Source organism: Ascaphus truei, chromosome 21 (genome assembly GCF_040206685.1).
Source record: "Ascaphus truei isolate aAscTru1 chromosome 21, aAscTru1.hap1, whole genome shotgun sequence".
Classification (NCBI taxonomy): domain Eukaryota; kingdom Metazoa; phylum Chordata; class Amphibia; order Anura; family Ascaphidae; genus Ascaphus; species Ascaphus truei.
The window spans coordinates 4,460,458-4,473,848 of record NC_134503.1 but is presented as its reverse complement, the minus strand read 5'-3'; the positions used below and the strand labels follow the sequence as shown (position 1 = coordinate 4,473,848).

The 13,391-nt window shown below is 47.1% G+C and overlaps 2 protein-coding genes across 3 annotated transcripts; one reads left to right on the top strand and one right to left on the bottom strand.

Moving 5' to 3' along the window:
• Window positions 1-1,327: 1,327 nt before the first annotated feature.
• PTGES2 (prostaglandin E synthase 2) lies at window positions 1,328-8,179 on the bottom strand. The gene is made up of 7 exons (XM_075578593.1): window positions 7,855-8,179; window positions 6,426-6,620; window positions 5,636-5,691; window positions 5,110-5,262; window positions 3,961-4,161; window positions 3,383-3,500; window positions 1,328-1,990 (listed from the first exon to the last, which is right to left on the bottom strand). The coding sequence occupies exons 1-7, from the start codon at window positions 8,158-8,160 to the stop codon at window positions 1,853-1,855; spliced, it is 1,167 nt and encodes a 388-aa protein (XP_075434708.1). The 5' UTR covers window positions 8,161-8,179; the 3' UTR covers window positions 1,328-1,852.
• Window positions 8,180-8,246: 67 nt separating this feature from the next.
• On the top strand, window positions 8,247-11,530 carry BBLN (bublin coiled coil protein). Of its 2 annotated transcripts, none has more exons than XM_075578587.1 (2): window positions 8,247-8,399; window positions 10,754-11,530. In XM_075578587.1, the coding sequence occupies exons 1-2, from the start codon at window positions 8,336-8,338 to the stop codon at window positions 10,942-10,944; spliced, it is 255 nt and encodes an 84-aa protein (XP_075434702.1). In that variant the 5' UTR covers window positions 8,247-8,335; the 3' UTR covers window positions 10,945-11,530. The 2 variants fall into 2 exon arrangements, with proteins under 2 accessions (XP_075434702.1, XP_075434701.1); XM_075578586.1 differs by having other exon boundaries at window positions 8,275-8,413.
• Window positions 11,531-13,391: the final 1,861 nt, after the last annotated feature.

Sequence of the window (13,391 nt, the reverse complement as noted above, 5' to 3'; positions counted from 1 at the left end):
GTTTTAGAAGGTTAGGTTCCGGGAGGACAAGAGGAGAGGAGCCTCGGAGAAGAGTAGACACCCACGTTCTTAAGGTAATAGTATTGACCAGGCCCTGCTCCTCTATTATATTATAGACAGGGATAGTAACCTTGTTAGTTAGGATCCTTAGAGAAGACTGAGGGAGTCTAAATGATGCTAAATGAAACTGCATGCAGCAACAAGTCTCGGTAACAAGGATTTCCGGATGCCAGCAGATTGGCTCTAACCGCAGAACTGCATGGACATTCCTCTCCAGCTGAAGTGGCAGTTTCCATAAAGGCCTAAGGTATTGGGTTACGTATACAGGACCCGTTAGGAACCCCAATGGGCCTAATATTACCGAGACAATGAGGGGGGGCCCATGTCTTGGCACAGTGAAGAAACAAGATATGTACCTCCATTCGAGTGGGCACTGGTGGAAGAACCGTACTCATGTATGTCCAATATAAAATACAGTGCAACATTGTCAATATAGGAATCAGCGGTCCCTGTGATTAGGAACACGAATAAATAACAGTTGTGTTATAAAAGTTCCTGGCGCCCATCATTATACAAACCTCGCTACCTCCTCCTCCAGCCACCTGAATACAGCACCCCGAATCAAGGTGAACCATGCGGAGCAGCCACATCTCACCGATGTACCATCCCTAGGAAGCTGGGCACGGAGGGGTTACACTTCATTAAAGAATGTTCCGCTATTTCATTATTACTGTTAACGTATGTCGTTCATTTAAAAAAAGAGCGAGGATTATATTAATTACATTTTTCAGCACTCTCCTCCCCCACACATTGTGTCAGTTTCCAGATTGATTACTCTACTCTTGAAACAAATGTTGCTATTTAAGTCACCATTTTACCCAGTGCCCCCACTAGAGCTGCTACAAGTTTCAGACGTGACATTAATAACTCCCACGAGTATTGAGAGGGGTGGTTTTTATTGCAACAATGTCGTGTGAGTAATCATCGGACAATTACATAGTCCAGCACACCACTTGCTTGTGCTCAGGTTGCGTATCTGCAGCGTTTGCTAATATTAACCCTTTAGGGGGTGCCCTCTTTCCCACACAGGGTTAAGTGTGGGCTATCCTGCTCCCACCCCATTATTTTATATCAATATACACACACACACACACAATCTTTTTATAATTTTTGGGGGGGGTTATTAAAAGTTTACTTTTTAACTGCAACTTTATTCAATTGAATTGACACACTTGGATTACAATTTTCCTGCCTAATCCATGTTCCCGGTGAGTGCAAAAAAAAGGGATCCCTTTGGTTGAATCTCAGCAACCACTTGGAGTACACATTTAAGCAACACTGCATCTTTAATAAGGATTATGAGCAGGATTCCAAGACACACAAAACGTGTGCAAATTAATGTACAAGAGACAACCTCAATACAGGCAAATCTCATCTATGCAGCAGCAAAAGCACCAAAAACCTGATTTATTGCAGTAAAAATGTTCCTTGCTGATGAATAAAGAAAAAGATCACACAAAGAAATCCATCCAAGTGGGCCCAGGTTCCTAAGGATCTGAAGTCCGTGTCCTAGAACAGGTTTTGAAAACCGTTGTTTGTTTAGCAAACAGAAGACGCTGCCTGGATTGCAAGCAGGAGCCAGGAAGCTAGCAGAACCGTTCCCAAAGAGAGGTATTCTGGGAAGTCTTAGTGTAGGGTCTTGGAATAGACTGAAACCGTCCGTATTAAAAAAGAGAATGTCGGTAAGAGCGGCTGTCGCTATCCTCAGAACTCTGCTCACCAGGGCAGAGGTAGCGAAACCTTTGCAGTCTGATCGGCGGTGGGACGCCGGGAAGGACAGGCCGGCGCATTCTTATCTCCCAATTTCAGCTGGGGCAGCCTCTTGAACCGCTGCCTTCATCCGCTGGTACCAGGGCCGGATCTTGGTGTTGGACATCATATCATCAAATGATTCCAAGCCCTCCGTGACCCGCAGAACCCCGTATACTGCCTGTAATAGGGAGGGAGAACACCGACAGGTCAGGGGAATCGGACTTCAGACAAAGAGGATGCATGCCTGTCTGGGACCATATCATGGTGTAGACACACACACACACACACACACACAATATGTATTTAAAAATCAACCTCACCCCCCATTGTTTGTAGATTGTAAATATTAGTGTCCTATTATTCAGCAGGTCTATTGTTTCCTGGAAGCACAGTTCCACATGTGCATATATACAATGATACACAGAACTGTTGAACACGACAGACGCAACGAGTCCCTACATGATAATATGAAGCACGTGAAGGTTACGACTTCCTGAAGCGTCACGGTGCAGGTCTCACAATGGAATGGCTCACTTCTGTGAAAGTGGGATATAAAGCACACGTAGGGGGGTGTACAAGGATCCATGCAACCATTTTGTTTCTCTGTTTGTCCTTCATGTTTTTTTATGTAGAATGATAGAAGTTTGACTGAGATTTGACCTCGGTGATCTCACTATCCTGTAAGTCACAGATTTCCTCAGGGTCTTTCACTCTTCCACAACTAATCTGTATATATGCCAGGTGCAAGGGGGGGGGGGGGTGAACAGAATGCAGAACCAGTTGGAGATAAGAGGCTATACCCATATAAAACTCCAATTTGGGTGGATGTGTTTGCAAAATAATTGGAGTTAAGGAACAGTAAAGATAAAAATCTTGCTTCTCCTGCTCCTCCTTATTTTCCAATAACAGCACTATACTTAGGAATATGATAATTGTGTTGTCAGGAAATATCCCCCCCCCCCCCCCAAGGTGTGAGCCAGAGTGTAGTATAAAACTTTTATAGTAAAAACCTGTATTTTCTTGTATTGATCAGGTACCCGTATCAATAAAAAGGTAAACCCCTCCTGGAGGGACGTATTATAATTTTCTGTAAGCCAGCCCACCTAGGGGCATGTATTATACCCCAGGAGGGTATAAAGATTATGTGTTTGTCACTGTATGGCAGAAAAGAGCTTTGCATTGAGCTTCTTTCTCCGTGTATACTCGGAATGAAATAAACTCTTACTTGATTCAACTCTGAAAAATATTGAACCCGTAACCATTGTATTTTTTCTCGCATTCACACTTCAGAGGCCAGTCATCCCCAGGGGGCTAATCTTTCTCCCAGGCTCATCTCCTTCAGAATTGAGCCCGCACTTCATTCTGAACCAAGAGAATTGGAGACTAAACATTGGGTTTCTCAAACCACGGGCCAGAGGGGTCAGTAGAGGAGGCATGTGGATGTTTTTTGGCGCTGTGCGAGTGTGCTTTCCCCCGCCGGGGGGGGAAGACATTCCACAAACAGATTTTGCCCAAGTTATGCTTTGCAACATGTGGCGCGCCGCGCATTAAAGATGGACATGGGGCTCACCAGGTCTGCAAGGTTTGGCTGCGATCCTCCGAGGAACTCCCTGTGCTTCCCCACAGCCGCTACCCAGTCATTGGCCGCCTTGTACAGGTCCTGTCGCACGTCATCCTGCAGGTTGTGCCTGTAATGGAGAAGACCCACAAAACAAGCATAGAGAAGTGTGCAATGGGATACTGTATCCATGCTGGAGATATCTACTGCACGTCACGGCAAAGGCTTAACCCTTTCTGTTAATCACAGGCAGCAGACTTTCCTTTTACCCCTTGCCAGGGTTCAGGTACTCACTAATTCTGTTGTATTTTTGTACTTGTAGTTTGGCATCACATTGAAGAGCTCACATGCAGCTCATAAGGTGTAAGGAACCGGGGCGATTGAAAATATTATAGTTTTTCCTATCCAGCCATAACAGTGTTTACATCAGTAGAATTGTGCATGCCTGGGGCACAGGGAGATTAAGTGACTTGCCCAAAGTCACAAGGAGCCAACACTGGGACTTGAACCGTGTTTACCCCTTCAGAGGCATTGCCACTGGGCTACGCCTTCAGCGATCGGGATTGTGACCTGTCGGGCTTCACACGGACCTGCTCTTCAGCCTCTTGCCGATTAAGAACATGGCGACCGCCCCAAAATATTTCGCGAACCAGCCTTCCACGGTGCCGAAGTTCCCCTCGCGGACGATGTAATCAAAGGAGGAGAGCGCTTCCGTGGGGGTGCGGTAAACGTTGGGCGAGATGAGGTGAACGAGCCAGTCATCTGCCCAGCGGCGCCATTTCATCTCTTCGCTGGAGGAGATAGACACAGGCAAAGTGAAAAATACATTCCACCTGGTGCACTGCAGTATACAGGGACGTCTACCCTACAGGCACATGTTCACTAAGCGATGCTATGCCATAAGACAGGGGTGCACAAACTTTTCAGTCTGGGCCCCCCCCCCCCCTTACCTGGTGTCTGGCGTATTCTGATGGCAACACAACGTAATTTGACGCCGCATTACCGTGGCAACGTGTCGCTGGAAGACGCTGGAGACCAGGTAAGGGAAGTTAGAGGATTCATGCGTGCGATCCCCCGGCATTTAATTGAAATGCCTTGGGGAAGAGCGCAGGGGGCCTCTGTAACTGCCGCGCCCCCACCCCCCAGAAAAGTCTCACTCCCCTCCCCCCCCCCAGTTTGCGCACCCCTTCCAGCCCACTCACTTGAATGGGCCACAAGGCGCCTCTCTGTGCTGAAGGTTATCTTATGGCATAGCACCACTTAGAAAACATGGCCCACGGTGCCTTATTAGCGCAGGCATCTAATACTTTATAATCAGTGAAATGCAGCTTTTCCGTGAATACATTCCAATAAGAAATATGCACAAAAAGCATCAAATCTGCCGAGAATCAGCCAACCAAAGCGGCAAACCTCCCAAGCAGCAAAGATCCAGCGCACACCTTAAATGCGTGACGTTATTTAGTGTAAAGAAACATATGCAGAAGTCCACACCAACAGACCAGTACAAAGTGGACGTGAAACTCGGTGTAATTGCTTCCTGGATTTTGTCTAATGGATCATGTATATTCTTCAGGTTTTGTGCAGTCCAAATCCTCCCCAAGTTGTAACTATAATGAAGTCTTTCCCCGCAGCCCGTTCAGGGCCGAGCACACCAGGGGGCATGAATCGCATTACACAGCAACCTATCCCCCTGTATTCTGCATGGCTCCCTGATCAGCCCCAGTGTGGGCGACTCTTACATTCTCGCTTCTTTGGTTGGATAAACCCGCTCCGTCTCATGTTCATCCAGCATCAGCCAGTACTTGTTATTGTACTCCGTCACCTCCTTCCCCTTGTCGTTCACAGCTTTCATCGACGGATAATACGACACAACCTCCTCCAGGCTTTTCCTCCTAAGAGACAGAACAACAAACGATCAATAGCCAATGATCCCTTATTTCATGTCCAACATATAAAAAAAGGAGAAGAATTTAAAACATTGCGGTGAAGGTGGGATGGTACAATTTAAAAAGTAAATACCCACCACCCTCATCAACACCCCTCTTTGTACATGGCTGAATTGGGGGGGCTCATCCAGAACTGAATAACACGACGTTATATATTCCTGTGTTTTTACACAGGATTTAAATAGCTGTCAAATATGCGGTGTGAGTTTTAGTATACAAGCCTTTTGCAGGTGTACGATTATTAAAGGATGATCTAGAGTGCAGCTGTTGGGGTTTCTTTTTCTCTCTCCTTGGTTGGGGTTTTGTCTAATGAACTTACTTAGAGACCAGGAAAGTTTTCATCACACTGATGATCACGGAGGAGTCATTGAGTTGCTGCAAAAAGAATCATTAAAAAAAAAAAAAAAGGAAGATTAGGAACAAAACTCAAAGCCAACAATCTGGAGAGACAGATTACAGCAAGTGCCTTAGCACCGGGTTCTCTTGAAATCATCCCACACTTCTCCGATGAGTAGTACATATAGCCCTCAAGGCTGCCTATGTCCATTAACAAACAAATGAATACCCTTCAGCTTCACCACGTCCTGAACAGGAGAATAGCTGTGGGGTAGACTTCCTTATAGTTACAATTTAGGGGTGATTTGGATTCCTGTAAGACCTGCTGTACCTATTAAACAGAAAGTTGTGTGTGTGATAAACTGCACAGGTTAGGGCAGGGGTGCCAGATTTTCTGGGGGGGAAGGTGGGGAGGGGTGCGCTCTTCTCCAAATAATCTAAATTAAATGCCGGTGGAGCTCACGTGAGGCCTCTGTATGTTCCTTACCTGGTCTCCGGCGGGTTCTGGCGACGTGTCGCCATGGCAATGCAACGTCACAAGACGCCGGCGAACAGGTAAGAGGGGGGGGGGGGGGAGAACCTGGGGAAAGAGCAGGCAGGGCGCAGACGGAAAAGTTTGCGCACCCCTGGGTTAGGGGACCTCTATAGTAATTGCGTGGAAGTACCTCCATCCAGCACGAGAAGAACTACAGTGGAAACTATTTCATGTACAAATGTTGGGAGGGTTAGCTTACATTTTTACATTTACACACCCATGTGGATAGCAGACTTACCAGGGAGCACCCAGCGTTGGCTAGAAGGATAGGCACCTTCCTGTAACTGGAGAATTTGATCTCTCGCCTCAGGACAGGGTTTACCTCCACAATTTCATGGGGCAGCTGGTGATAGTCTAAGAAAGTTCGGACTTTGCTGCAGAAAGGGCAGGTTTTGTACTGGTAAAGTGTGAGCCCGAGAGATCCATCCGGGAGCTGACAATCACATTACAAACATCAAAACCAGCATGTTTACAAGCAAAACAGAGGAAGAATTCTATCAATATAACCTGCCCCCATTCTTTCTACTCTATGACGTATTTACACAAGGTTGGGTTTTCTGCATACAAAACACTTATTGACCTGTTTGGTGAAAATATTCCCCCCTCTTTATTTCCAAAATAGGTTTTAGTTCTCAGATTTCTGGAATGAAAATCATCTCCTTAAAAAGTAGCAGCACACCAAAAACCAGAAAAGAAAAACTGTGTTACAGAAACCCTTTCAGTATAGAAAATGTCCAAAGGATTTGAACAGAAGTCTCTTTCGGGATTATCACTGAGCAGACTGTCACCACAACATTTTATGTAGCCCTGTATAATACTGAGCCTGAAGGTGACCCTTTTTAAATAAGAATATAAAATAACTTAATTGAAATGAACATATTGTTTTACATATGATGTTCACGATTAATCTCAGTAAATAGAATTATTAATATAATTACATTACTAGTGGTGCAAAACCTTTAAAAAAAAAAAAAAAAGACACTGAAATCGCAAAGTGATTTCAGCGCCTTCCAGAAAGGTCAACCTCCCAGGATCGAAATCAGTGAGATTTGAGGTTTGAACCAAAAAGTGACATTTTAATGGAAAAGCACGGACGTTATTCTGTGAAGCCACATTGAAGTCTATACACATCGATGCCAAGAATCAGCGAGACTGACCTCAAAATCAGTCCGACCCAGAGCAAACCAGCAATACAGGGAGCGGCTCAGTGAGTAAAGACACTGACGGGCATGGAGTTTGAAGCAGGGGAGCCTGGTTCAATTCCCGGGGTCGGCTCCTTGTGACCTTCAGCAACTCACTTTACCTCCCTGTGCCACAGGCACCAAAAACATAGATTGTAAACTCCACGGGGCAGGGACCTGTGCCTGCAAAATGTCTGTAAAGTGCTACGTAAAACTAGCAGCGCTATACAAGAACACATTATTATTGGTGTGACATCTGGTTCCCATTGCGGACCTGCTTTGGTGTCAGACTCATTGATTTTTTTTTTAGCACGAGAGTCCCACAGACTTCAGTGGATTCTTGCTAATACAAACCAGCCCTTTGCCATGAAATCCCCAGATCCTCCTCTATTTAGGTTTTTGGTGGAGGCTCTGCCTGCAGGTTTAATGCTTGGGTGATAGGTATGGACAGGCGGGGTGGGGGAGGGGGTGGAGATAGGTCAGTACCTGCAGCTCCTGCTCCGCCCTGTTCTCCCCCAGGAAATATCTTAGGGTCTGAAACACCCCCACAGTGCCCCCCAAAACAAACACAAGGCCCAGCAACCCCCGGCCTCTCCTGCCTGACTCCTGCCACCCTCCGCCTGCCCTGTACCCACGGTATTCCCAGGCCTGGGGTCCTGTCAGGGGCATAGCCCCGGTGAGAGGCAGCCTGGGGCCGCTGACCCCGATCCCCCCACTTCCTTCCCCTCTCAGCTGCTGCACCAGCCGCCATGTGACAGCGGCGCTCAGCACGCGGACCCTGCGAGCTGCCATCTTGCCCTTCCCAGCCGCGAAGCCACGCCCACATATCATTAATATCTATGTGGAGGCGGAGCCAGCTCACCCCGCCCAGGCGATGGGGGCGCTGGTGACGTCATCCCTCTCCCAGCTGGATCCGGAAGAGGTCACATGACTCGCGGTCACGTGGAGAGAAGGCTGCAGCTGTGGGATGGCAGGACCCAACGGGGAGCCCCAACAACAGGGGGCAGCCGCAGAGGGGCCCGGGGAGGAAGGTACGGGGAGGAAGGTACGGGGAGGGGACAGAGGGGCCCGGGGAGGAAGGTACGGGGAGGGGACAGAGGTGCCCGGGGAGGAAGGTACGGGGAGGGGACTGAGGTGTCCGGGGAGGAAGGTACGGAGAGGGGACAGAGGGGCCCGGGGAGGAAGGTACGGGGAGGAAGGTACGGAGAGGGGACAGAGGGGCCCGGGGAGGAAGGTACGGGGGGGGAAGGTACGGGGAGGGGACAGAGGGGCCCGGGGAGGAAGGTACGGGGATGAAGGTACGGGGAGGGGACAGAGGGCCCGGGGAGGAAGGTACGGGGAGGGGACAGAGGGGCCCGGGGAGGAAGGTACGGAGAGGGGACAGAGGGGCCCGGGGAGGAAGGTACGGGGAGGGGACAGAGGGGCCCGGGGAGGAAGGTACGGGGAGGGGACAGAGGGGCCCGGGGAGGAAGGTACGGGGAGGGGACAGAGGGGCCCGGGGAGGAAGGTACGGGGAGGGGACAGAGGGGCCCGGGGAGGAAGGTACGGAGAGGGGACAGAGGGGCCCGGGGAGGAAGGTACGGAGAGGGGACAGAGGGGCCCGGGGAGGAAGGTACGGAGAGGGGACAGAGGGGCCCGAGGAAGGTACGGAGAGGGGACAGAGGGGCCCGGGGAGGAAGGTACGGGGAGGGGCCCGGGGAGGAAGGAAGCTGTTATATTGAGATTAAACTCTCTCCTGTGTAAACACATTACTGTAATGTAAAAAAAGGACAGGAACTCCTATATGCAAAAAAGTGCAATTTATTGACTCAACGTTTCGGTCCCTACTGGGACTATAACTATATATATATATATATATATATATATATATATATATATATATATATATAATCACACACACACACAAAAACAGGAGTATATATAAAATCATATATAGCGCTTTTCTACCAATGGGATGCAGAGCGCGTCACAATTACACTATAGCGTGTAATACGCTGCACATAGGAATGTTACACACACAGCCCCTGCCCCGTGGAGCTTACAATCTGTTTTCGGTGCCTGAGGCACAGGAAGATAAAGTGACTTGCACAAGGTCACAAGGAGTTGACACCGGGATTAGAACCAGGATCCGCTGCTTCACACTCGGTGTTTTTATCAGTCAGTGTCGTTACTCGCTGAGCCGCTTATTTAGCCTTATATGTATTTGTATTGGACTACACAATAATTGTGTCATTGTTATTAATGTATGGCAGTACAGATGCATTGATTATAATGGGAGAATTTAGCGACAGCTCCTACAGGTAAAACAAAAAGTAAGGAGCAGATGTTAGTTTTTTGGGTAATTCTAGTTTAGGGGGTGAGATACAGCTGTATTTGGGGTTTGTATGATCCTTTACCCATTGTACCGCTGGAAACAGTGGCAATATTTGCATTTGTTCTTGCAACTGTTTACTTGCAGGAGTTGTGTTATCTCTGAGTGGTCACTACCAAAGTTTGGTGACCAATTGTATTTATAAGTGGGGGTGAAACGAGAAGACCCCTTTTTTTCAGGGTGTTTACAGATTTTATAACTCTGCTTTTATTGCGGTCTCTGAATGGTATTGCTTATCCCGGCATTGCTAACTCTCTCCAGTGCTATATCTAGGCAGTGCAGGTGATGTCTGGCTTTGGCAGGACTGTTCTGGTATCAGTCTCCTGGAGGTGACATTCAGGTGCATGTGAGGGCAGTCACAGTACTGGCAGTAAGTCCTGGGAGGAGCGTGTCAGGTGCACAATTCCTGCCTCTTACTGGAAACGGATGTAAGGCAGCTTGTTTAAATCTACTTTTGACCACTTCATTGCCGGTGAAGCCTGTAACCGCAGACTCCCTCCCCCACCCTTATTTTATTGGCATCAGCCGTTACCATCGCGAGCTCCATTTTTTTATACGTGCGATTTTGCAGTGGCTGTTTTTAATTTCAAATTCTATCTCCAGAATACAACTCCATAATTTAAAAACAAGGCAGAATTGCTCAATACAGCAGCAAAAGGGCTATAGGGGTTTAAAATAAAAGAAACCACTAACATTTGTAGTGTAATCCTTTAAACACAAAGTTAAATGTCCTTCGCTGTTACAAAAACAGCGGGCTTTCACAAGATGTCAGGTAATAGCATCAACCAGTCAGTGTAAGGAAAATCGTGGCATATTTCTTCTGACCACATATAGTGCATAGGGGGTAGGACGCTACAGACCACTCCGTATTGTTTTGTTATGTCAGAAGTATAACAATACACTAATATGCTGCATTAAAACTTATTAGTGTGTGCTGATCTTCTCCTTCGAGTACATAAAGGAAACCTTTTTATTTTTGGGTGAATATAAAATGAGTTGCTTTTTGTTCTGTAGATTATGCAGCTGTGGACTTCATGCTGGATCAGATCAGCTTCTGCCTGGACCACTTGGAGGAGAAAAATGACCTCTTGCACGCACAGCTGCAGGACCTGCTGGAATCAAACCGCCAAGCGCGACGCGACTTCCAGAAGCAGAGGAACCACAGCGGATCCAGTACCACGGAGGAGCAGGGGGCGACACTGTAACTCTCCTGTCCAAACACCACTAACCCAGAAGTCCTGATGTATATCCTATAAAACAAAAAGTGTAAAGCAATATGCTGACACTAGATCCCTCTTAGGTCTGCACTCAAAGCGTAGTATATATAGACTTCGTAAGTCATGGAATCTCAATATTCCTAATATATGCCTGATGTATGTCCCAAGGCAGCAGAGCCGTTACACCAATATAAACTCTGGGAGAGCCTGATAGTGTCCTGGTTCCTGCCAGGTACTATGAGGGGAGGAATACGATCCATGAAACCTGTATTCATGAAATTATAACATTATCAATGCAGTCCCCAGGTGGGATTGGACACCTACTCAAAGTTTCATATGTTTTCTTTTATTATTTTGTTTCTACGCACTTTTTTTTTTGGCGCTATATGTCCATTTTTTGCATCTGTATGAGTCCCCACTGGACACCTCCAGTTACTCTTCTAAACACAATCAAGCTGCTCTGTCACTGCCACACGCATGTAATGGTGCTGAATCCACACGTATGTCACACCTTGTGACTTTACTACTGTTCTTAAACCATGTACGTCATTTGATTAAACGGCAGTGCATTTGCTATTTTGTATATTTTTAAAGACTGTAATAATTATGTGACCAGCGTGCCAAGCAGAGGTCCGAATCGCTGCATTGCTTCTGGATAATTGCAGGTACCGATACATTTTGACGGACCGATGTGAGCATTATTTGATGTATATATTGGGAGAAGGACTCTGAGTGTGAAGCAGGGGAACATGGTTCAATTCCCGGTGTCGGCTCCTTGTGACCTTGGGCAAGTCACTTTATCTCCCTGTGCCTCAGGCACCAAAAACATAGATTGTAAGCTCCACGGGGCAGGGACCTGTGCCTGCAACACGTCTCACTAAAGCGCTACGTAAAACTAGCGGCGCTATACAAGAGCATGCTGTTATTATTATTATTATATAAGGTCTTGAATTCACACAAGACTTTTCTTCAGATGTAGCAGCGAAGGTGAAGTAAGGAAGTGTCTGTGTACACTTTACCCCAGGGGGGGGCCCAACGCTTTTACACAAGGGCCACCAACAGGTCAGGTTTTCATTATATCCCTGCTTCAGCACAGGTGGCTGTCAAAGACTGAGCCACCTGTGCTGAAGCAGGGATTGAGCCACCTGTGCTGAAGCAGGGATATCTTAAAAACCTGACCTGTTGGTGGCCTTGAGGACTGGAGTTGGCCGCTCCTGCTGTACTGCATCTTACTGAATTAATTATCATGTTGCTCCCGCTTACTAGAATTATACGCGAGGTTCTATTTACCAAAACACACATGCTCAGAAGTTGCATGTCGGACTAACTCCGGCCCAGTCTTACAGAAAGACTATTTATTTGTATCTGCTTTGACTATGGGGGTTATTCATTAAACGGCGAGTGGGGAACTGGCACATAGAAATTACCAATTACTTTGCAGTACTATTACATGGAAACTACCGTTTAAAGAGGCTTTTCAAGCGGCACTTTAAAAAAATATATATATTGTGTTTATATGCAGCTTTTTATTACGTTTATTGAAAATGAATTACTTATGTTGCCGATCAGTATGTTCTCCCGTGATTGATCAGCAAAGATCCTGTTTCCCTGGGTTAATGTAATGGCCGCCTTTCAGTTTCAATCAACCCTTCAGGCAGTGTAACTCAGCAGCTACAATGTATCCTTATATTGCTAAGGTAACATTATCTATTGTTACAGTTTGCAGCTCAAACTGCTGGGAATATTGGCAACAAATTATCCCAAACAGGAAAGTGTTGCAAATATCTTGCACTGCTGGGGAGGTGGGCTAAACCTGCTGAAAAAATAAAATGATGCTCAGTGTATTAAAACTCATTAGAAAGGGCATTAAGAGTTGAATTTTTTTTAAATGTAGTAAGTATCGGATATTACAGAACTGATTTATTACATTTAAAAAAAAAACACACATAGGATATTGTGTGGATTTCTCCTTTAATGAAGACCTCACTATGACGGAGTTTGGGGTTTGCTTCTGCTGCCTCACGGTGGAACTTTTTTACTGCTACTCTGACCAAGTCTAACGCCCAGCACCCACACTCCGGGTTTCCCGCACAGAACACAGCACCCACACTCCGGGTTTCCCGCACAGAACACAGCACCCACACTCCGGGTTTCCCGCACAGAACACAGCACCCACACTCCGGGTTTCCCGCACAGAACACAGCACCCACACTCCGGGTTTCCCGCACAGAACACAGCACCCACACTCCGGGTTTCCCGCACAGAACACAGCACCCACACTCCGGGTTTCCCGCACAGAACACAGCACCCACACTCCGGGTTTCCCGCACAGAACACAGCACCCACACTCCGGGTTTCCCGCACAGAACACAGCACCCAAACTCCGGGTTTCCCGCACAGAACACAGCACCCACACTCCGGGTTTTCCGCACAGA

What these genes read in the sequence shown, in the direction of transcription:
- PTGES2 (XM_075578593.1), bottom strand. Translation starts at nt 8,160, where the DNA reads ATGGCAGCTCGCAGGGTCCGCGTGCTGAGCGCCGCTGTCACATGGCGG. An exon ending in GGCAAGAGGCTGAAGAGCAG is followed by an intron (nt 3,501 to 3,960) that starts GTCCGTGTGAAG and finishes TCTCCATTACAG; the next exon opens with GCACAACCTGCAGGATGACG. An exon ending in AGCCAAACCTTGCAGACCTG is followed by an intron (nt 1,991 to 3,382) that starts GTGAGCCCCATG and finishes TCCCTATTACAG; the next exon opens with GCAGTATACGGGGTTCTGCG.
- BBLN (XM_075578586.1), top strand. Translation starts at nt 8,296, where the DNA reads ATGACTCGCGGTCACGTGGAGAGAAGGCTGCAGCTGTGGGATGGCAGG. An exon ending in AGGAAGGTACGGGGAGGAAG is followed by an intron (nt 8,414 to 10,753) that starts GTACGGGGAGGG and finishes TTTGTTCTGTAG; the next exon opens with ATTATGCAGCTGTGGACTTC.